We start from the raw sequence: 24,501 nt of genomic DNA on the forward strand, positions 1-24,501 counted from the left end.
TGTGTACCGTTTAGTGTAATTATGCTGATTGAAATTATGTGGTATAGTGTGGAATGTATTTGTGTGGATTGTGTTACCAAGTTTGAAAATGATGAAACAATTACAAAGAAAGGCGGCCTTTCATTGTGCACATATCCACAAATAAAACAAAAAACATGTTGCTCCCACTAAAAAATGTCGGAAAGGCACAACTAATATCTGTGAGATAAGGGAGACTGTGAAGGGCTCTTCACATTCTGCGAGGTGGAGGAAGGTGCATACATTGCATTACACCACTGTGTACATTGAAACTTAAACCTTAATGAAAAGTTGACAAGCGCATGAAAGAGGTTTTTTGTGAGGCTTGAGCCGATAATTATTTTCCTGTTTCTTCGTTAATGCTGGTTGATTGTGAAACTGGATGTGCTGCTTTATCGCAAGGTTATTTAACAGTTTTCCTCACAACCATTTAAAGTGCATGGGTGTTGGCATTCTGTTTTATTCGCTGCAAAGGTACGTGAGGCTTTACATGAGCACCAGTTATGTTACACACGGACGGAATCCTTAAACAAAGTATGCAAACCCTTGACGGCTATTTGCACTTTTCAGAGTTTATTATCATAAAAATGTTTTTTAGCGCCCTTTCCCCTCCTTTGTGTTTTAATATCACTGCAAAAAAGATAAGCCAACTAAAGTGGGTGTTGGAGAGGTGTTGTAACCCAACATACAACTTTGGGGGGGGAAAGGGAAGAGTGATCAAAAGGATATTGAAGCACTCAGTGTTTGATAAAATACCCCTCACACACCAAAAGGCCCCTTGGTGTCATGCTTCATCATTGGGGTCTTCGCACCCCTCTATCGGGATGCGGCGTGCTGCGACCTACGGATACGCGGGAGCACTTTCAAGTTGGCTATGTGTAGTGTACAGTGTGTGGGGTATGTGAATAAAGTGAGTAGAGAACGTAGTGAAGGTTTTAAAAAGTACCTGGCACTTGAGAGAAAAAAGATTTTTATTCCGAACTCTGGCTGGTACTATTAAAAATAAGTGCAGGGCGAGATCAACCTGTTGTGTTAATGAACAGGATCTCTGGTGTGCTATGTTGTCGACATGTTTCGGAGACTGGCTCCTTCTTCAGGACAGGGGCACAAACTCCCTTCCCTACTCACGTCTTCTTCTACAAAAAAAGTGTGATTTTTACAGAAAAGTGAAATTTTTGTAGGAATAGGCTAAGTGTGCCTACAGCGGTCTGCTACAAGTACAATGACCTGCAGAAAGACAAAAACCAAAAGACTAATGGTTACCCATGTAGCGGGTAGTTGCAAGACGCAGTCGCCTTGAACCACACCATTTGCTTGATAATAAGCTAGTAAAAACGGACTCACACCACATACAACATAAAACACATAAAACTAGGATTTTACTGCCAGTTGTACTCATACTTGTGAAGCCTGGTTGGTGGGCTTCATGAACAGCGTGTAGGGGTGTTGCTCCAATGGCTATCTGTAGTAGAGAATGATGTAGCTGTAATTTTACAATTCAATCTCACTTACTTTGGAGGAAAAAGAGGATCTCTTGTAGGATGTTCTTTTTTAGGTGATATACTCACAAGGTCTGGACACTCTGATCGCCGCCTACCCCTCGCGCTACTCCGCTGGTGTGGAGTCATGCGAAGGACATGGGTATTTATACTCTGTTTCGTTAATTGGGCGGAAACGGGAGTGACACCATGTATGGGTGTTCCGCATGTCAGCCATACAGGGCGATCGTATGTTACTGCTGCGTGAGCACAGGATCAGTGTCTGTCTGGTATGGTTAGTTTCCCTTTGTGCCGCTATGTCTTCGCGCATGCGTAGAGCGAGTTCAGGTTGTCTAATCACTCGCGCATGCGCGGTAAGCCCCAAGCGCCAAGCGCACTGGGTTCTTTTATCGGAGGAGCGCGATTACGGTCCACGTGTCTGCTAGATGCACCAGTTATTTATTGAATGGTGCTGAGTGAGGATAGCGACCTTATACATCCGAAGTGATTAGTAACCCCTTGCTAAGGTTGAGAATAAATGACAGTGGATCATGGCAGGGGAACCTTTTGACAGATGGGAATTCCTCTATCAAGTACAGTACTGATGTTTTAGTGGTACTTATGCTGATAGTTGGCTCCAGGGCACATCATCATTAAGCCCAATGATATGGGTGCCCAGACGGAACACCCATCTTTGTTCCTTTTGGAAAAGACCAGCATCAGTGGGCAACTGTTCGATTATTGTCCATTTCAAATCGTTGACGCAGTGCTGCATAGTGAGGAAATGTGTGGCCATTTTCGTCGTACTTTTCTTACATCTCACATTGCTTTTGTGTTCATTCAATCGTGTTTTGACGGCTCGTGTTGTCATTCCCACATATTCAAGATTGCATGGGCACTTGATGAGGTAGATAAAGTTTTTAGAGTTACAGTTCGTAAATCTCCGCTGCTCCCATGTCGATCCATTACGGAATGTGAGTTTTTTGCTTTTTTCGGTTAAATGGCAGCTGCTACAATTACCGCATGGGAAATGACCTTGAATCCCTATGGATGGTTGAGGGGATGCTGTTGTAGGTTTCGGTCTTGTGTGTACCAAAATATCTCTGAGGTTGCGTCCTCTGCGGTGGGCAAACATTGGTTTGTCTAGATCCAGATCACCGCTCGTCAGTATTCTCCAATGTTTGTTCACAATCTTGGATACTGCATTGGACATTGTGTTGAAAGTGGTCACACAGATTGGTCTTTTGTTTTGAGTGGGTTCCTTGGTTCGTTCCTCCAGTAATGATTCCCTGTTATTGTTTCTAGCTCTTTTTAGTGCTTTGTTGATGATCCTGTCTGGATACTCTCTTTGTCTGAGTTTGTCTTTAAGGTCGGTCGCCTGTTCCTTGAAAGCAGACACGTCAGTGCAATTTCGCCTGAGCCGTAGGAACTGCCCGTAGGGCAGGTTTTCTCGTAGGTGGCGAGGGTGAAAGCTATCGTACCTTAGTAGGCAGTTCCTGGAAGTAGGTTTAAAATGGGTGGTTGTTTTAAGTAAACCAGTATCTGCATAGATGTTGAGATCCAGGAACACCAACGTTTGGTTTGAAATGGTGCTCGTAAATTTCAGGAATGTGTTTTGGGTGTTCAGCCATTCCAAAAAGAGCTTCGCTGATTGGCGGTCGCCTTGCCATATGACCAGGATGTCATCTATATATCTTTTCCAACATTTTATATTTGGCCAGTACGGGTTGTGTTCATGGAGTATCTTACTGGTCTCGAGGTGGTGCACATAGAGACCAGCTAGGCTCGGAGCAAAGGTGCTTCCCATGCTGGTCCCATGGCATTGTTGGTAAATAGTGGACTTGTACTGGAAAAAGTTTTTCTGCAGGGCCAGTGAGATGCATTCCAGAACTAAGTTACGTGGTGTCTGGTATTTCCATTGGGTCGAAAAGAGAACTTCTTCGATGATCATCAAAGTTTCATCGTGGGGCAGGCTGGTGTATAAACTTTCCACGTCAAGAGACATTAGTAGTTGGGTTTGAGGGTCAAAAGTCATTTCCTGGAGGAGTTGTAGTACTGCCTTGGTATCCTTTAGGTACGTATTTGTGGACTGCACCAGGGGTCTCAGGAATGCGTCCGCAAACTTCGACAAAGGTTCTAGAATAGATCCAATGCCCGAGACTATTGGTCTACCCGGCGGTTTTCTGATGTCCTTATGTATTTTGGGGATACTGTAAAAATATGGAATGCGAGGTTTCTTTTGCATAAGGAATTCGCCTTCCTTTTTGCTCAGCCAATTGTGTGTCAAACCTTCCTCAATCATGCATCCGATTTTTACCCTGAGATGTTCAGTTGGGTCCTGTTGTAAAACCATGTAGTTTCGTCTGTCAGACAGGAGGCGCATGCATTCATTGTCGTAGTCCTCAGTGGACTGTAATACTATTGCTCCCCCCTTGTCCGCTGGTTTTATTACCATGTTGATATCTTCAGATAAATTCCTTAAGGCAAGCTGCTCCTCCTTGGTCGTATTGTGGAAGATTTGTGTGGGTGACACATCCAATTTATTGACATCCGTCATAACTGCCTTCTCAAAAGCGAGTAGCTCAATGGGGAGTGTAGGGTCAGGAGGTGTGAAGGTCGATTTTGGTCTCAGACCAGTGTCTGTCATCACAGCTTGTGTTGGTTTGTCACTGAAAAAGACCTGTAGTTTTAGTTTTCGTACAAATTCCTTCATTTCCACGTTTACTTTGAAGATGTCCGGTTTTTGTGTCGGTACAAATCCCAAACCTTTATTTAGTACCTGTCGTTGGATACTCGTCAGAGGTTTGGAAGTGAGATTTACCACTAGGTCCCTCTCTGGTTGCTGGTTGATGCCTGGTTGGGTAGGGAGCCTGTCATGCTCCTGGTTTGTCTGGGGTTCCCTTGGTCCGTTGATTCCCAGGTGACGTTGTTGCCCTTCCGGTTCTTTCCCCGTGTTCCTGGGCGGGAGCCTAAAAAAGGCTGTGGATCGTAAAAACCTCCATTAAAGTCCTGGTTCCATTGTGGGAAACCCTGTATATCCGGTTGGTGGTTGAACTGGAAAGGTTGGAAAGGTGGGGGTGCCATAAATTGTGGGTACTGGGGCGGGTATCCCCTCCATCCTCTTTGTCTTGGGAATTGTTGTCGTCTTTGTCTCCACCCGCCTCTATTCGGGCGGTTCCTTCTGCCACCGCTGGAATTCGAACCGGTGGAGCTACCGTCTGACCCATCACTATCTGTGTCATTTCTCGTGGACACATAGTCCGCCTTAGTGTAGGGGTAGGTTCCCTCTGGTGTGAATTTGTCTTTGTCCTTACTCAATTTGTTAAGTTTGCTTTGTTTCAAAGTAAATTCAAATTCTGTCATTTGTTGGTTCAATTCATCCAATCTGATTTTAAGGTCTTCTGTTGACATGTATGTATTGAGTTTGACCTCAATTTTACCGATCTCTATTTTAAGTTCTTGTGTGATTCTGGTTGCTGTTTTAATTATTAGAACCAACCAGTCCCTGGTACAATGCCAAGAGATCAACGACCATTCTTTTTTAAATTGCATATCAGTCTGGAAGATAAACGGTTCATTTTTTACAATTAGTCCAGCTGGTCCCATCTTGTTCCTCAGGTACCCGGTCATTATCAAACCATGTAAAGCTGCCTTTATTTGGTTGCGTCTTAGTTTTACCAATTCATTCCAATCATCAATGTTTGGGCCGGTTTCAGGGTTAGTGAGGCCCTCAAAAGGATTTACTGCTGCCAAGATCCTGTCAATTTCATCCTCGCCGAAGGTTAAGCCATGTTCGTCCTCCATTTCAGAGAGACCGCTGTGGTCTACAGTTACCTAGTGTATGTGATTATGTGTCTGTGGTGTGATAGGGATACTCCCGCAGCTGCACGCTGCCTAGACTATAGTTTAAACCAAAAAAAGGGAGGTAGAGCTATTCGTCGGATTTGTGCTCCACTCTGATACTTACATAAACAAAGAAAATCCAACTTTGGGGGGGGAAAGGGAAGAGTGATCAAAAGGATATTGAAGCACTCAGTGTTTGATAAAATACCCCTCACACACCAAAAGGCCCCTTGGTGTCATGCTTCATCATTGGGGTCTTCGCACCCCTCTATCGGGATGCGGCGTGCTGCGACCTACGGATACGCGGGAGCACTTTCAAGTTGGCTATGTGTAGTGTACAGTGTGTGGGGTATGTGAATAAAGTGAGTAGAGAACGTAGTGAAGGTTTTAAAAAGTACCTGGCACTTGAGAGAAAAAAGATTTTTATTCCGAACTCTGGCTGGTACTATTAAAAATAAGTGCAGGGCGAGATCAACCTGTTGTGTTAATGAACAGGATCTCTGGTGTGCTATGTTGTCGACATGTTTCGGAGACTGGCTCCTTCTTCAGGACAGGGGCACAAACTCCCTTCCCTACTCACGTCTTCTTCTACAAAAAAAGTGTGATTTTTACAGAAAAGTGAAATTTTTGTAGGAATAGGCTAAGTGTGCCTACAGCGGTCTGCTACAAGTACAATGACCTGCAGAAATACAAAAACCAAAAGACTAATGGTTACCCATGTAGCGGGTAGTTGCAAGACGCAGTCGCCTTGAACCACACCATTTGCTTGATAATAAGCTAGTAAAAACGGACTCACACCACATACAACATAAAACACATAAAACTAGGATTTTACTGCCAGTTGTACTCATACTTGTGAAGCCTGGTTGGTGGGCTTCATGAACAGCGTGTAGGGGTGTTGCTCCAATGGCTATCTGTAGTAGAGAATGATGTAGCTGTAATTTTACAATTCAATCTCACTTACTTTGGAGGAAAAAGAGGATCTCTTGTAGGATGTTCTTTTTTAGGTGATATACTCACAAGGTCTGGACACTCTGATCGCCGCCTACCCCTCGCGCTACTCCGCTGGTGTGGAGTCATGCGAAGGACATGGGTATTTATACTCTGTTTCGTTAATTGGGCGGAAACGGGAGTGACACCATGTATGGGTGTTCCGCATGTCAGCCATACAGGGCGATCGTATGTTACTGCTGCGTGAGAACAGGATCAGTGTCTGTCTGGTATGGTTAGTTTCCCTTTGTGCCGCTATGTCTTCGCGCATGCGTAGAGCGAGTTCAGGTTGTCTAATCACTCGCGCATGCGCGGTAAGCCCCAAGCGCCAAGCGCACTGCTTGTCTTTGTCCTTACTCAATTTGTTAAGTTTGCTTTGTTTCAAAGTAAATTCAAATTCTGTCATTTGTTGGTTCAATTCATCCAATCTGATTTTAAGGTCTTCTGTTGACATGTATGTATTGAGTTTGACCTCAATTTTACCGATCTCTATTTTAAGTTCTTGTGTGATTCTGGTTGCTGTTTTAATTATTAGAACCAACCAGTCCCTGGTACAATGCCAAGAGATCAACGACCATTCTTTTTTAAATTGCATATCAGTCTGGAAGATAAACGGTTCATTTTTTTACAATTAGTCCAGCTGGTCCCATCTTGTTCCTCAGGTACCCGGTCATTATCAAACCATGTAAAGCTGCCTTTATTTGGTTGCGTCTTAGTTTTACCAATTCATTCCAATCATCAATGTTTGGGCCGGTTTCAGGGTTAGTGAGGCCCTCAAAAGGATTTACTGCTGCCAAGATCCTGTCAATTTCATCCTCGCCGAAGGTTAAGCCATGTTCGTCCTCCATTTCGAACAGTTGCCCACTGATGCTGGTCTTTTCCAAAAGGAACAAAGATGGGTGTTCCGTCTGGGCACCCATATCATTGGGCTTAATGATGATGTGCCCTGGAGCCAACTATCAGCATAAGTACCACTAAAACATCAGTACTGTACTTGATAGAGGAATTCCCATCTGTCAAAAGGTTCCCCTGCCATGATCCACTGTCATTTATTCTCAACCTTAGCAAGGGGTTACTAATCACTTCGGATGTATAAGGTCGCTATCCTCACTCAGCACCATTCAATAAATAACTGGTGCATCTAGCAGACACGTGGACCGTAATCGCGCTCCTCCGATAAAAGAACCCAGTGCGCTTGGCGCTTGGGGCTTACCGCGCATGCGCGAGTGATTAGACAACCTGAACTCGCTCTACGCATGCGCGAAGACATAGCGGCACAAAGGGAAACTAACCATACCAGACAGACACTGATCCTGTGCTCACGCAGCAGTAACATACGATCGCCCTGTATGGCTGACATGCGGAACACCCATACATGGTGTCACTCCCGTTTCCGCCCAATTAACGAAACAGAGTATAAATACCCATGTCCTTCGCATGACTCCACACCAGCGGAGTAGCGCGAGGGGTAGGCGGCGATCAGAGTGTCCAGACCTTGTGAGTATATCACCTAAAAAAGAACATCCTACAAGAGATCCTCTTTTTCCTCCAAAGTAAGTGAGATTGAATTGTAAAATTACAGCTACATCATTCTCTACTACAGATAGCCATTGGAGCAACACCCCTACACGCTGTTCATGAAGCCCACCAACCAGGCTTCACAAGTATGAGTACAACTGGCAGTAAAATCCTAGTTTTATGTGTTTTATGTTGTATGTGGTGTGAGTCCGTTTTTACTAGCTTATTATCAAGCAAATGGTGTGGTTCAAGGCGACTGCGTCTTGCAACTACCCGCTACATGGGTAACCATTAGTCTTTTGGTTTTTGTCTTTCTGCAGGTCATTGTACTTGTAGCAGACCGCTGTAGGCACACTTAGCCTATTCCTACAAAAATTTCACTTTTCTGTAAAAATCACACTTTTTTTGTAGAAGAAGACGTGAGTAGGGAAGGGAGTTTGTGCCCCTGTCCTGAAGAAGGAGCCAGTCTCCGAAACATGTCGACAACATAGCACACCAGAGATCCTGTTCATTAACACAACAGGTTGATCTCGCCCTGCACTTATTTTTAATAGTACCAGCCAGAGTTCGGAATAAAAATCTTTTTTCTCTCAAGTGCCAGGTACTTTTTAAAACCTTCACTACGTTCTCTACTCACTTTATTCACATACCCCACACACTGTACACTACACATAGCCAACTTGAAAGTGCTCCCGCGTATCCGTAGGTCGCAGCACGCCGCATCCCGATAGAGGGGTGCGAAGACCCCAATGATGAAGCATGACACCAAGGGGCCTTTTGGTGTGTGAGGGGTATTTTATCAAACACTGAGTGCTTCAATATCCTTTTGATCACTCTTCCCTTTCCCCCCCCAAAGTTGGATTTTCTTTGTTTATGTAAGTATCAGAGTGGAGCACAAATCCGACGAATAGCTCTACCTCCCTTTTTTTGGTTTAAACTGTAACCCAACATACGCCACAGGTATTTTATACTAATGTAAATGGTATAATTTAATAGTAAAATGTGCCATACACATTCATCAAAGGAAGTATTCTAGAAAAGTGTCTTCTGAAAATATTTGCCAATTTTGAAACTGCATTTTGCATTCAGTAAGTGTGATGTGTGAGGTTTACCAAGTCTGGCTTTAACTGAACCACGCTGCATTATTGTACTTGTAAATTTGGCTTCCCTTGGTAGGCCCTCCCCTCCTAGCCCAAATGGGAGCAGTGCTGCAGTACGCTAAAACATTGGGACTGAATGCAAGCTGTCCACGGCATGTGTTTACTCTGGGCTTTTGTTTCCAGAGCCTTCTTCCTTTTCAATACCACGGACCTGTGACTTACTTCTTCAAGGCCCTGCCAGTCTTTCAAAGTCAAGCCTCTGCCCTAAGCCTGAGAGTCTTTCTGAGGAACTGGACTAGCGTGACTGACTAGGTCACAGCTGTGCCTGCCTTTATGAGGTGCCAGCCTGCTGCATAATCGTCTTTTCCCTGAAAGCAGATGGCGTCCTGCCCTAGAAGGTCTTGGACGTGTGAATGTTTATTTAAATAATCATAAAAGCTAATTACAATTTCTTATAACTTATGGTGAAAGGGAAAGTTTATTTGTCTACAGGAGGCAAGTAACCATGATATTAAGAAAAAATGCTGGTCCTGATTGAACGGGTTTCTAGAGACCCGAGACCCACCTGGAGCAGCAGTGGAGCAGCCCATTGCGCACAATGGACAGAGGTAGTCATGACAAATGCTTTCTAGAATCCATCCTGAGTACAGGCGAGCAACCATCAGGGATGCACCGTATAGCGGCCAGCAGAGAAAATGCAGCCACAATCAATGCGATTTAGCGACTACTCTCTAGCGACAGAGCAGCATAAGACAAAATCACACTGGTTACGGGCAAACAGACAGTCTGAAGCTGCAACTGCTGAGTGTTTAATACACAGACCAGGGTACAAGACCATGTTTGCCTTTCTGTCATGCAAATATCTAATTGATGGGATGTGTTGCGTGCAACTGCTGTCTGTTTAATTACAGACCAGGGTGCGAAACCATGTTTGCCTTTCTTTAATGCAAATATCTAATTGGTGGGACTCCAATGTGTTGCGTTTTCAACCACACACCCAAACAGCACTCTTGATTTAGTTACTGCATTATCACATCCCCTAAAGTGCCCAGAGCATCATGGCTCACAATATGCGGTCCATATTTCTATTTAACGCTGTTACGTTGGTTTGTTGTACAGGTTATGTTGAAATAGACGACAAAGAGGTACGCAAAATGACGCGGTTAACAAAATAAGCATGGTAAAGGTGCCTACAGTATTGCCCCCACAGGGTCACATGATGAGGCCAGCGGGTGGGGGTTTGGGATGCATCACATCGCTAACCCCGGAACGGGAGCTGCGTGAACAGTGCATTGCGCACCCGCACCACACACAAACTTCTGACTTACTTGATGAAGAAGGTGGAGCCTTTCCTTTGAATGATTGCCCCATTCGCGGGACACACAGAGCCCGACATTTCCAGGCACAGCCCGACCATTTAAAAACAACCTGTGGCGACAATCAAAAGAGCACTGACTGAGTACCTGAGGGCGCAATGCCGCTGTCCCGCTCTTCATTCACAGCGAGCCATGTGGTTTCCGACACCAATAGGCCATGGGCGGAGCAATGCACCCGCCTTTGGACAAATTGCGTGCTGTCTTTGCTAAAAAAGACGCACGCAAAGGCCAATAGCGTGGGCCAAAAGGAAAAGCACAAGCACAAGCGTGTGCGATTCCTAGGTCTGTTTTGAAACCCCCTACAAGAGGTCTCTCGCTGCGCGAGCAGGGCTGCGCACTGCAACGCTAGGCGCGAGACCTAAAAAGTATTTGCACAGTGACAAAAAGAAGCAAGCAACCTGATAGCAGTGTATGTGCAACTGGTGGGCCCTCTTTTTCAACGAATGTAAAATTGGATAGAGAAGAAGAAAGGAAGGGAGGCTAATGCAAGAAGCTAGAAGCCTCTTACAAGCTTGCAGCTGCTAGGCTCTCATCAAAAAGCTGTTGTGCTTATTTTTTCTCTCAGAAACAGATTAATTAAAAAACATATCAGGAGGGACGTTGCAGGTGCAGGGTGACAGAAAGAAGCGAGAGTCCCAGTAACGGCCAAATACTTACTAAAAAGTGTTTGTATGTATAAAAAAAGCCAATAAATAATAAAGGGGAGTGTGGTAGAGCAATGTGGAAGAGAGTGAGGAAAGGCATTCACACCCACGGAGTGCTAGAACATCAAAGAAAAAAAATAGTTCCCAGATGTAAGCAGTGGAAAGACCCAAGTCATCTAATCAGAACGAGAAGCATAATAAATGCTTCAGAGTTGGGATAAGCAAAGAATTGTGAGGAAGCCTGTCTAATGAGAAGCAGGAAAAGGAAATGGACAAAAAATTAATCAACTCAAAAGCAAGGGGCTAACTGAAACCCACAATTTGTTTCTTATTTTACTGTACTAAAGACAATACTTCTTCAACATCAGACAGCTACAGCTCTCTGTAGGCAAGTCCTAATGGCATGCTAAAATACCATATTTTCCAGAACAATAAGACAGCAGCATCTGAAACTTTCTAAAGGGGCATTAAAAAAAACAATGTGCAGACTACTCTTTTCCTAGTCCAAAGGTTGGAGTGCTTTGTGTTTTATATCAAGTGTCTGTAATATCTCTATAAAATGTGCTTTTTTTGGAAAGGTGCAATACGTTTTGCAGGTGATTCCCTTCGCGAGCCACCAGTGAAGTTTTTGTATGCAATACAACTGCTCACTTATAAAGTCGTGTGAATATGGCATTCATGTTTTTAGGTCGAGCAATTGAGACCTCTTGCATATACTTTAGTATATACTTATATGTGTATGCATTTTGTGGGCTCTGGAGATCAGCCCTAGGACGTGTCTGCTTCCGCTTAGGGACTTTTTTTCAATCAAGTGCCTCTATTTAACTGTCTTGATAGAAAACCACCAGTAGCGCTTAGTAAACTTCCAGAACTGCTCTCTACTTGTTCAACTGCCTCTATTTAACTGTCTTGATAGAAAACGACCAGTAGAGGTCAGTAAAATACCATCATTGCTTTCTGCTTAGGGACTTTATTTTTTTTATATTTCTGGCAACTGCCTCTATTTAACTTTTTTGATAGAAAACGACCAGCAGAGGTCAGTAAAATACCAGAATCACTTTAGCATTCTCTATATTCTAGTCCAAAGAAATTGTCTTCCACAAGCACCCTTAGACAGTAATATTTTTTCAAAATCTTGTATTTTCAGTGATATGACCACTGAAGGCCCTGATTTTATATTAAAAACAGAGCTTTGGACTATGCCATTTCCAGATGGAAGGCAATATTTCTCTCCATGTGTTCCCATACCTGGCTTGTCACGCAGTTTGGTGCTTACCTTCCCTCCATGTTAAAGAACAGTAGATGTTTCAGCACCCAGGCTACTGTCCTGCATAGCTAAATACATATAAGGTCCCAAAGGCGAGACCGATTGCATTGCAAATGCTTGTTTTCTAGGCAAATACTAGGTCTGAGCGAAATTTGTGTTACACCGGCTTATTCTAGATTAAATGGTAAATTCATGTTAAGCAAAATTTCCGATTTTACGCTATTATGTCGCTTTGCGTAATTACACAGTATGTGCTGTAGAAATTGTAAATAGATACAAATATTGAATGAATGGAAAGTACCAACATATTAGATTATTTATTATATACTTCACATCCAATTAATGCTATGACTTTACTGTTGGTGTGATTCTTAGATGATGTCAGTAACGAAGGCAGAGTTTTACCACTGTTATTGTAAAACATAATAAAAACGTATTCTTTTTTCCTAGAAAAATGCAGAAATGTCTGCTTAGTGATGTGGAGAAAGTGAGCTGAGCAAGGATGTAAATTGAGGTGAACACAGTCTGACTCGTAGTCTATCCATTGCCCTGATCTAAAAGTGCTTCTGCAGCACAACTGTAAAAACCAAATCACCCTGCACAGAGAATTCAGAAGAGAGGGTTTATGTGTTTCTTTTTTAGGGGAGCTGGTTGTTATCCAGAAATATGGTCACAGAACGATTGGCTTGATGCGGAGTTGGCATAATCAAGGTTTTCTACTATGTCTGTCAGTCTGAAAAGTCTTACATAATATTACGGGCTGACCAGTCACTCGAATGGGGGTGTAGAGTTTCATTGTTGGCTTGTGGTTGACTTTTGAGCTTGTGCTGAGGGTGATTGACTGGGATAGGTTAAGTGCAGGAGTTTGGTTGATTTGATGGCAAGGGCGTGTTTTGCAGTGAGGAACAGTGATCCGATCTACAGCCGTTTAGATTCAAGCTGCATCTGGGCCATCCACGACTAGATGGCAGGTAGTCTTCTAGAGAATGTTATTAAGTTTGATTGCTGATAACTCATAGGTAATGGTAACCGATGGCCTTTAGGTGAGTGCCTCTCCTGCGGGCATGGAAGAGTGCCAGTGATAGGGAAGATCCTTGGAGGACTCCACATAACTCCCAGCAGAACTTATAAATTAAGAGGCCCAGCTTGATCTGCGTCATCAGTCAGGCTGGAAGGGAAGTCCATCACTCTGGATACTTTATCCAGCAGAGAAATAAGTAATCTCTTGTCTATCATTCCAGATTTCGAGTAGGGATGTTTAATTTCTGTGCTCAGGGTACAAACGGTGGTGGATTGATGCTGGCGGTGGGATTTCTTAAGTGCAACAGCTATCCCAGGGTGTCCCGGCACTAGCACGTACCTACCAGAACACCAAAGCATCTAATCACAACAAAAGATCCGGTTGAGGAGGGTTTGATTGTCAAAGTGAGTTCACAGTCGGGAGTTATTAATGATGTTGGATATGGGGGTAAAGTTGGTGATAGGCTTTGAATTTTTCCTTCTGTACCGTTAATTGGGCACTTTCTGCACATAACATTGTGCTGTACCCTAAAGGTGAAGTGTAGCCTGATATGCATGATACATACCCTATGGAATGGGTACCAGCAGAACATTGAGTGGGCCCTTGCACCAGCTCCCCTACAGCCTTGCTCAGGCCTTGCCGACTCCATTGCCTGAACCTGTCGACCCCGCCATCCCCCACCTCCACCCTACTCCTGTTGCAGGCTGCTCCCCAACCCATTCTTGCTGCATGAATCAGCCTGTGACTGTCTAGGGTCTGCCTTTTTGCGGCTTTGCTGGCTCCTTTAACCATTTTACGGTTGTCAAATTTAAGGTAGCATTTTGTACGTGTTGGTCACCATTTTGTCCCTGTATCATGTTAATCCCCTCTTTTTCAGATAATCATCATACTAGTCAGCTTTTAATTTACTGTATTAGCCCAGTCGATATTTTACTGTTATGTGCAGTCATGCTTTGCGTTTTTAATTGCTTGTGTTAGTTCAACCCTTTGTTACAGTTTTTATGTGCTGTTGAGCGTTTGATACAGTCATCCCTTCTATTCCTGTACTAGTTAGCCTGTTGTTCCTTCCTGCTATTTTACCGCCCTCAACGATCCTGCCTCCCGCCGCCCAGCTCCTCTCCTTCTCTCAGAACCTACTTAATGGAGGCTGCCGAAAGCGCGTCAAAGGCAAGCCTGTCTGCTCCCGTACACGCCTGGATGGCACCCATGCCAAGAACACTGGCTCACCTGCCATCAATCACTACACCACCCACAAGCTCCTAGCCCTTGCCTCCAGAAGCAACAAAACAATAACTGCTGCATCTCCCCGCCAAGATACACAGAAGGACCCTTCGCCTGCCACAGCTGCTGGATCACCTGCAAAAATGAAACCTTTGCCGCGTCCACACAGCCGTCCTCCGACCCCTCAGAACAGCTCCAGTGCATGTTGCTCAATGTTAAATCCATCTGCAAACACGAAGAAGTGAAACCCCTCTTGAAGAATCCCTCCCCAATCCCTAGTGATTTCAGAATTACCACCCCATCTTGCTGCTCCCTTTCCCTGCAAAGGTCCTGGAAAAAACATCAATCACCAGCTCACAGGTAACCTGGAAGTAAATAACGTACTTGACGCCTTCCAGTCTGGCTTCTGCTCCAACTACAGCACTGAGATCACATCAATAGCTGCAATGACGACATTAGATCCTTCCTCAACCATGGCGAGACAGCAGTCCTCTCAGCGGCCTTTGACAGCATATCCCACCGCACCCTCATCACCAGGCTCCACCACTTCGGCATCAGAGGAAATGCCCTCAAGTGGATAAACTCTTTCCTCACAGAACACACGCAGAGAATCTGCCTACCGCCCTTCACCTCTGAACCCAAAAGCATCATTGGTGGTTCCCCCTGAGGCTCTTCCCTCAGCCCCAACCTCTTCAACACCTTCATGACTCTATTGGCCCCCATCGTCCGCACCCATGGACTCAAAATCATCTCATACGCTGACGACACCCAGCTCATTGTCTCACTCACAGAAGACAACACCAGAACCAATGTCACCAACTGGATGAAGTCCAACTGCCTGAATCTGAACACTGACAAGACAGAAGTGCTCAACTTCAGAAGAAACCGCAATCTCTCTATGAAGTGCCAGGTCAATGCAGTAGCCTCCTCCTGCTTCCACACCCTGCATGCTTTGTAAGATTTTCAGATAGATTCCCGTCAACACCAGGAAAACTGGACTACGTAAATGTACTCTACACCGGAACCACCACCCATCTCCTCAAACTACTCCAGAACATACTGAACGCCACAGCCAGACTCATCCTTAACCTCCGCAAATGGACTAGCATCAACACCCACCTCAGAATCCTCCACTGGCTCCCTGACCAGTTAAAGCTGCAGAGCCACCCCTACATGGCCCTACACAACACCGGACCATCCTACATCAACAACCACCTTACTTTCCACCAACCAACCAGACAACACTGATCCCCCTCCCTCGGGGCATGGAACCCATTTACGGAATGCTCTATTGTGATTCTTACTGTTACTCCAAAATGACAAGGAGATCGGGAGTATCATTCTAAATCGCTAATTAAGTACAAAGTACCATACTTCCAAACCACAGTTCTGAGCATACCATATAGACATGGTGATGAATACTATCCTGAGTACAGCTCCCATACCAACACATAATGCTTCATAAACATCATGTGAATATTATAAATTCTCAGTGCACTGCTCTATTCTCTTCAGCCTATTGCTAACACTTTACCTCAAGAGTTCTTTCTTTAGGCACACCTCCTGCCAAGGACACGCGGTTGTCCCCGTTATTTGTATTGTGTTATTTTTGATCATTTGCTGCTGATTATCTTGTTTCCTGGGAAGCAATCTTCAGTTTTTGTGCCAGTCATATTCTGTCATTCTCCGATAGCAGTTGCTTAATATCAATTCTAACACTCATTGCTTTGTGTGCTCAAATTCATGTTCAGTTACTGAGTCTCACTACTGTCAGATCCGTCTCGGATTTCTTTCCTTTGCATATTTTCAGGTCTTTGTTGCAAATTTTCCTTATCAGCATCTTTTACTCTGAGTGTATTAGCTGTGTACAATTTTCAAGCTCCGTTAGAATAGTTATAAACTTTTTAAAATTGACATCAGCTGTAAAAATCTACCCATATCATATTTCAGTAAAATCCATCCCCAGTCTCGAACTATTGTTTACCATGTACATGCTGAAGACCTGGAAAGCAAACACTCCTCTCTGGCAATGCTCTCAATACGAACAATGCTATGTCAGAGGATGCTTACTACTGGTTGATTTCCTTGATGTCCTGAACTCCATCTCTTTGCTTCTCAGGTGCAACATAAAGTCTATAATCAATGCACAGATGCCTCAGGATCATCCCTATTGCGGGGACCCACTGGAGGCAGAGAGTGGATTCTCATACTTACCACAGACCTTCATGGAGAGTGGAGGTTAGTTACTCTTGGAGACACTGCAAAGAAAATGATGGCACTCGCTGGATGCAGGGAAACAGGCAATGTGAGGAGTTGTAAACTAGACAAGAGGTCACGTGTACAAAAAGAAAAGTGGGGCTGCTGTTAGTTGTTGCTAATTTAGCCTGATGTGTATTAGCGACTCCTATGTAATTGGTCTGGTTTTATTTTTGATGCATGGGGTTTCATCCTGCTTTATAAAGAACTTTCACATCAGTTCAAGTGTGCATGTGGATTTTTTTTATACTTCAACCTTCTTTTCTTCTCTTGAATGGTTTTAAAAGTGACCAGCATATGCCACTGCGACCAAGCTTTATGTCATGTATCCTTTCCTCTGTTAATTTACAGAAGATGACCCTCACAGGTTTAGAGCTTCTTGCTTTATCACAAGTCATCTATATGGTCATATCCTGCCCTTTTAGTGCAGCGTTGACATTGAGATCTGTTAGGAATCACTTTCAACAGATTTGGAGCCCAGATACTGGGTATATTACTCTGGAGATGACCCCACTAGAAGCACCGTCCTCGCTGCGTGCACAGGTGCCAAGACTTTCCCTACCAGATGCACCAGCTTGTTCCCTAACTAAGCGCTTTCCAAGGGTTTCACCAAAGTATAGTCTTTTGTCATTCACCTGGAATTTTGTTCTCCAACACTAATGGCCACAAGAATGTGCGAACTTAAGACTAGACACAATGCTGGGGATCGTCTGTTGGTTAGCTGTCCTAATGTGTAACTAGTCTTGTTAATCACGTTGTCCAATTATCTCCAATTCACCTTCTCAGGATGGGGGTGACAGGCTAGTTTGCTCACCTGATCTCCCAGCTGTCTGACATCCTGCTTCAGAGAAAGTGGCATCAAAAAGACACTTGTCCTTAGCATGCATGATTAACAAAAGGAAAGGTTTTGCAGGAATATATCTTGGTGGAAAAAACGTTATCAATGCTGCCTGGTATACCCTTAGACTTGAGTTCCCTCACCCCTGTGCCTTGGATTGGTGATTTTGATACTGGAGGTGTAGATGGCTCTACAAGAGCAACTTGTTAACCAAAGCCAAAGCAAAATGGAGAGACACCAACTCTGTGTCTTTTGATGTGAGAGCAAACCAATGCAGGAGGGGGACGAGGCTCCACTTATGCTTTGGAAGTCACCTCTAGGGACTTTAGGGAAAAATGATTGTTTACTATTTGACCAGCGACTCATTTGAAAAACGGTTTCAGGACTGGGTGGAATTTTTACAGTCAAGCATGGTTGTGCACGTGACTGCCCAAACCCAAGTACTACAAGGATTTTTGAGGCAAAGACATGCCCGGGAAACCTTCTAGTTTCACTCCAGTCTATCAAGTCTTATAGACCGTGTTAGGGGACCATGGACTTTTTCATCATCAAACTGTAAGCGAGAGCTAGGAAAAGGGAGAAAGAAACAGCGGCAAAAGGAGAACACAGGGGTGGAAAGATCTCGTAAGAGTGAGACAGAGACAGAAAGTCTAGGTTGGTGAAAGAAAGCGGCATGACGTGCAATCAAAACTAGGTACTTTTAGTTCTCGGCAACTCCGGCCCTGGCAGTGCCGGTACTGGACTGCTAAAAAAAACTTGGGCCCATGCAATTATTTTTAATGTTTTGTTATTGGATAGCGCTGTCATTTGCTGATGACCTTCCTGTAACATTTGTGTTTTCCTGTCTTGCAGTTTATTTCTTTAACTTCGGTTTGCCAGATTTTGGGGTGGCGTCAGTGATGCGTATCCTGGATGTGGTGAAAGTGATGGCTTTTGCGCTGCGTGAAGGGAAGGTGGCCATTCACTGCCATGCTGGATTGGGACGTACAGGTAAAGTCAACAGTGTTGGGTTTTCCATGAAAGCATTCCTGCCTTTTTTCCACAGAGTTTACTGCACTAATGCAGTGTAGACAGTTGTGAGGCGAGGAAATAGTAACCCACAGAGCTTCTCCTAACAAAAATCATACAGGCACAGGTAGTGAAAGGGAATTGCCTGCGGAACCTACAGAACTTCAAGCTATGAAGATGCACCCTTTTGAGGTTATAGCTACAAAGGATGAGTAAACAGTAGACTAGTTTAAAGTAACACAGGTTATTTATTAATTATTTATTTATTTTTGCGTTTTATATAGCGCTAGCTAGAGTGGTTTACATGTTATGAGCATGAGTTTGATCATAAAAGTACGTAATAATACAGCCTTAAGGTAAATGGCATTAGTGCCATATTAGAGACGATTCGGGCTGGACTAGTCCCATGGGGTGCAGGGTCAAGAATGATTTGCATATGGATAGGTCCAAACTGGGGTAGCGTGGTGAGCAAAAATCTGATGGATTGGACCTGCTTTTGTTGCTCTAAGTGGGAAGGATATGCCCAGATGTGGATCCCGTGGTCACTGTGCCACTGTATTTAAGCTAGCCTGGCTGATGAAGGGTGATACCATGAAACGGGTCCCAGGAGGCTTGTTTCTGGTCCAGGGAGGACCTGTCCTGGCAGTTCGAGCTGGACTGTTCCCATGAGGAACAGGGTCAAGACTGATTTGCATATGGCTGGGTTCAAACAAAGATGGTGTGGTGAGCAAAAAGGCAATGGATTGGACCCAGATCTGTGACTGGGGGTGAATGTTTGATTTGTTTAGCATTCCATCCATCATCTGTTCTTTTTGCTTATGTTAGAGATGAGTCAGGTGATCACAACAAAGGATCTTGTTGCTGGGGGTTGGATCTCTGGGAAACATAGCTCAGTTTGTGAGTGTGTTGAAATAGTTGTCAAGCAGCAGAGATCTGAGGTCACGTTTGAAACAATAAAAAGGAGGGGGTTACAGCAAATATCCTTACGGAATGAGTTTCAAGATCCACTGAGCATTTCCTGAGAAAGAGCATGCCTGGGATGATTTATTCTTTATCTTTGGAGGTATGAGAAGTGAGTTGGCCCTGCTCAGTGTCCGGCCTCTACATGCTCTCGATAGTTTTCTTCTAGGTATTTGGGGTTCTTTGTATGAAGGGCTTTTGTGAGTGATACATGCTGCCTTTAAGGTACATCTTCCTTCAATGAGACAGATGATTGAGAGGGAACTCCCTGCAGCAAACAAAGTGGCAAATATCAAACAGACAAAAGAAGAACAAGCGTCCTAAAGGGAGTATAGCAATACAGGTCATGCATAACAGGCATAGGGGTGAAGAAGCATCCTCACAGGTGCAGATGAGAAGAGAGATCTACTAGTAGATATTACAGTGATACAAGCTCCAGGGCCCCAGCTAGTCGAGAGGGATCTTTCCATCCTTAGATCTTACAGCAACATAAGGCATTTAGACCCCTGCCCGTTCCATTCTGGAAGAAAATTGTGACTAACTTGGGGCTCTTTGTGCGGTTCGTCAGTTTGTTTAATTGTGTGTGTATACACTAGATTGTTCTCCGCTGTTTGGCTGATGTAGAGTTAATTGTTATCAGCCAATGTAGGTTTGCACTCAGGATGGTGGGCTGCCATTCGGATGCGGTGAAAAGGTTTCTGGCTGCAGTAAAGTATGTTGCTAGGGTATTATGGTTATTGCAGCCACACAGGTTTTGAGCTACCACTATGCTTCTGATCTATTTTCTGCTGCTGTAATGTAAACTCATGTTTTCTTTGTTCCCCAGGGGTTCTCATTGCCTGTTACCTGTTATATGCCACTCGGATCACTCCTGCGGAAGCCATCTGCTTTGTACGATTCCAGCGCCCTGGCTCCATCCAGACTCTGTCACAGATCAACCTAGTCATGGACTTTGCCAAGTTCCTTAATTCTATTCGGGTGGTGTATTCAAATGTGGCACCACATGGGCTGCCAAAGTTCACCCTGCCACAGTATCTGTCCCGTCAGAAGCATCTGCTCCATGGCAACGAAGATCGCACCCTCCGCCACATCCCTAAGGTGGTGGGTGTGGTCTGTAAGCGACTGGTGCAGCTAATGATGAGGCGCAAAAGCTGTATGACAGCCTGGTCTGAGCTACAGAAAGAAAGCAATAGTCAGGCCTTAACTAAGGTGATCAGGACCGTGTTGCTCAAAAGGGGAGGCACAAGCAATGGCCCATTGCCACGAGACCCTGATAGCTATCTGGAGGCGGCTTCCAACCACCAGTCTTCACATTCTGCTTCTAATAAAAGGCTTGTGGAGAGCCAGAGAAGCTTGAGTGACTCCAGTCTCCACAATGCACTCCTCAACGAAGAAACAAAGGTAAGAATGTCTGTAGGTGGAGGGTTACTGCATGACACCAACCAACAGTTGCATTGCCATTTGAGAAAACAGGACATATACTTGGAGATTAAAGTAAGTACAGAAAAGTTCAGATATGATGAACTTGAATAGTCGAGTAACTGGGGCACAGTGAGAGGGGGCATGATGAATGAGAATACTTGATTAATTCGAGGCGCAATGATTAGTGTCACAGTATATTTGACCAATCGATTAATAGGGGCACAGTAACCGGGCATGTAAAATGTGAACAACCCGATTAATGTAGGCACAGAGACTAAGGGGCAGGTAAATAGCGGAATAACAGGCTCGAAGACTTGTGGATGTGGCACATGTGAATACTGATTTGAGGACTGCTGACTTTGATGCATGGGACCGTGCATGGTTGATTTAAAGAAGGGATGATTATTTGGTGACATGAGGTCTGTGAAGGGCTGATTCTTAGGGAATAAGTTACCTGCGATGTTGGGCTAGCACTAATCTCGTCAGATAGCTAGGTAATGCATTAACTGTAAGCAAGTAATGAATAAAACATTAGATGTGTGCAAAACTCATGTAGGTTGCTTTTGCCTTAATATGTGAAATATCCTTAAAATTACATGAAATACAAATCTATCATTGTGCATTATATTTTAGCGTTAAGTGCGTTGTCACGTCAATGTTTGATGCAAGGATGCATTTTATGCAAAAAAATTGTGCAAAAAACAAAAGCTCCGGTCACATTCTGCCATTCCTGTGCATTTGCTGTAAATTGTTGCTGCGAATGGCATGTTCGCATGCAAATGTTTGCAGCAAATGTCACATATTTACACACAGTGGCATAACACCATACTTTTGGCAATATCGTGTTACTAGAGTAACACAAAATTCCCAAAGTTATGTGAATTACTCCAATGTATTTCACTCAAGCCTATATAAAATGCACTATCTGCGTCAACCGTGGCGAAATACTCGAAAATATCGTAGCGAGCTACAAGAGACTGCATTTACCAGAATGCCAGGGGCAAACCTTGCCTGAGAGGTCAGCAGTGTGCTCCCACATCCTGTTGTCTATTAAAAGTACTCCCGTGAGTCATTGAGCTGACGAGCTCGTGGATGAAGCACCTGCGCGCCAGTGAGAGGTATCGGACCTGATATAATGTTTGGCAGCCTACTCAGCAAACCCCAAAATAAAGACTGTACTCTCTACTGATGACGGTTAATAAACCAGAAACACGTGTCTAGAGATCAGCACTATCTGCGCTGTCCTTGGCAAAATACTCGAAAATATCGGAGCGAGCTACAAGAGACTGCATTTACCAGAATGCCAGGGGCGAACCTTGCCTGAGAGGTCAGCAGTTTGCTCCCACATCCTGTTGTCTATTTAAAGTACCCCCGTCAGTCATTGAGCTGACGAGCTCGTGGATGAAGCAACTGTGCGCCAGTGAGTGGTACCAGACCTAATATAATGTTTGGCCGTCTACTCAGCAAACCCCAAAATAAAGACTGTATTCTCTACTGATGACGGTTAATAAACCAGAAACACGTGTCTAGAGATCAGCACTATCTGCGCCAACCGTGGCGAAATTCTCGGAAATATCAGAGCGAGCAACAAGAGACTGCATTTACCAGAATGCCAGAGGCGAACCTTGCCTGAGAGGTCAGCGGTGTGCTCCCACATCCTGTTGCCTATGTAAAATGCGTTGAGAGTTGCTTAACAGACATTGCATAAAACCGTTTTCCATTGATAATGAACAACAATGATCAATTGAGGGGACATACACAGTAGGCATCGATGATGAGCAGAGTTTTGATAAGTCTTAGTCAGAGATTCATTGAGTCAAGAAGAAAAGAAGATCATTCAATGGAGCATGTTAGTAGGTACTGCTAGCAAAAGTGTATAGTGGTATGCAGGCATGTGTGGTAATGATTATGAACTGCTTTGGTTAATGGAGAGATGGTCTATGGCATGGGTACTCACAAACATTTCCCGGGGGCCAAAAAGTTGTGTTAGTGGTGTGACCGAGGACGGCAACCTGGCAGAGGCAGGAGGGTAAGGTGGGCGTAAGAGAAGTGAAGAACGTATATCTATAGTGGGCGAACTGCACAATGTGAAACTAGAAAACCTGTGATTATTCCAGGTTTCCCCACTTTACCACATTGTTGGATACTAGGCAATTGTTTTATTTTACTTTGCTTCTTTATCACATATAAGAGGATGTCGAAATACATGACTTCAGGATGTGCACTGTACAAAACCTTCTCTCTTGTTTTTGATTAATAATCTATAAAGTTGTCCATTTACAATAGCAACACAGGCCACTCAGAGGGTGCACATACCAACTAACTTGAATCTTAGTTCACTATTGGCATTGTTGTCAGGATCAGGAGAACCATGAATGTTTCTAAAATTCTCTTTGAAACTTATCTCTTTAAAGAAAATACTTCTCAATGAATTGCTATAATCTTATGTACTAAGATAAAACGCTTCTGCATGTTAACATCCAATTTTTATACGCTTGTCGCACTTTGTCTAAAAATGAAGGTGGCCTGCATTTAAGTGGTGTATTATTCAAGAAAACAATGGTCCTTAGAAAAGGAAACTTTCAGTACAATATCACATATAGACTCAAATAAGTACTATATCTCAAAGGTTTTCAGTGCCCAGCCGGGCCTGAATTTTAATTTCAAGTATAAAACATATATACAGTGACCATGAGGTCTAATTTAGGAATTGATAGGGTGCAAGCCTGCACCTATCCAAAGTACATTCGAACAGCGTTCGAGGAAAGAAAGATAGGGATAAACAAAGAGAAAGCAAAGAAGTTCAGGCAAAAAGAACATGGGAGCCAATTGTCCCTTGCATCATTGGTATCATTCACCCGCAAGTAAGGACAAACAATAACTGTAACAAAATTTGCATAATAGACAGGTTACAGAATTGTAAAAAAGTGTCGACGGCGTTTCGATCCCCCGGCTCCTATAGAACTGGGATCATCATCAGGACTTTCTAATTTATTGCCTGTAAGAACTTTTGTCATAAGCCTGTTTAGAGTAAAAGGAGGGAGAAAAGAAAGAAGATTCTTTTTACATATAACGCACTTAGTTCAGGACTTTTTCATTTCAGACAATATTTCTTGCAATTAATGTCGAGGGCCACAAACAAGTGGGCGGAACAATCATGAGGGCAACCCGTTGTGGGTGAGAAGTGGCCTCATGCAGACACATTGTGTGACTAGTCGGCGCAATATTGTGAGTGTTAGGTAAGTATATAATTTGAGTTGTTACCGCTTGTGCATACCGGTAGTGAAGCATTCGTGGCGAGTGTTACCGTATGAGCATAATAATCGATTGTTTAACATACCTTGTGGCGCAAGGAATACTCTGCTGTGCCGAGTTGGAGTGAGCAAAAGTGCACAATGTCTAAGGATTAAAGAACGGGGGTCAGTGCCGTGTTGAGCCGTTTGTGTCACAATAAATAAGTGAACTAAGGTGCCTAAAAATTACCTCCGTGAGGACTCGGTGAGCCTCAACCTTGCGGAGCGCGAATTGCTCCCTTGCAGCG

At 44.0% G+C, this 24,501-nt stretch overlaps 1 protein-coding gene across 1 annotated transcript in view; it reads left to right on the forward strand.

Moving 5' to 3' along the window:
• Positions 1-24,501, forward strand: part of LOC144771991 (protein tyrosine phosphatase domain-containing protein 1-like) — a 168,405-nt gene that overhangs the window by 54,218 nt on the left and 89,686 nt on the right. The window contains exons 4-6 of the mRNA XM_078656217.1: positions 16,596-16,714; positions 18,423-18,560; positions 20,365-20,939. Of these exons, the coding sequence (XP_078512343.1) occupies positions 16,596-16,714; positions 18,423-18,560; positions 20,365-20,939 (832 nt within the window). The remainder of the gene's footprint in view (positions 1-16,595; positions 16,715-18,422; positions 18,561-20,364; positions 20,940-24,501) is intronic.

Source organism: Lissotriton helveticus, chromosome 1_1 (assembly GCF_964261635.1).
Source record: "Lissotriton helveticus chromosome 1_1, aLisHel1.1, whole genome shotgun sequence".
Classification (NCBI taxonomy): Eukaryota; Metazoa; Chordata; class Amphibia; order Caudata; family Salamandridae; genus Lissotriton; species Lissotriton helveticus.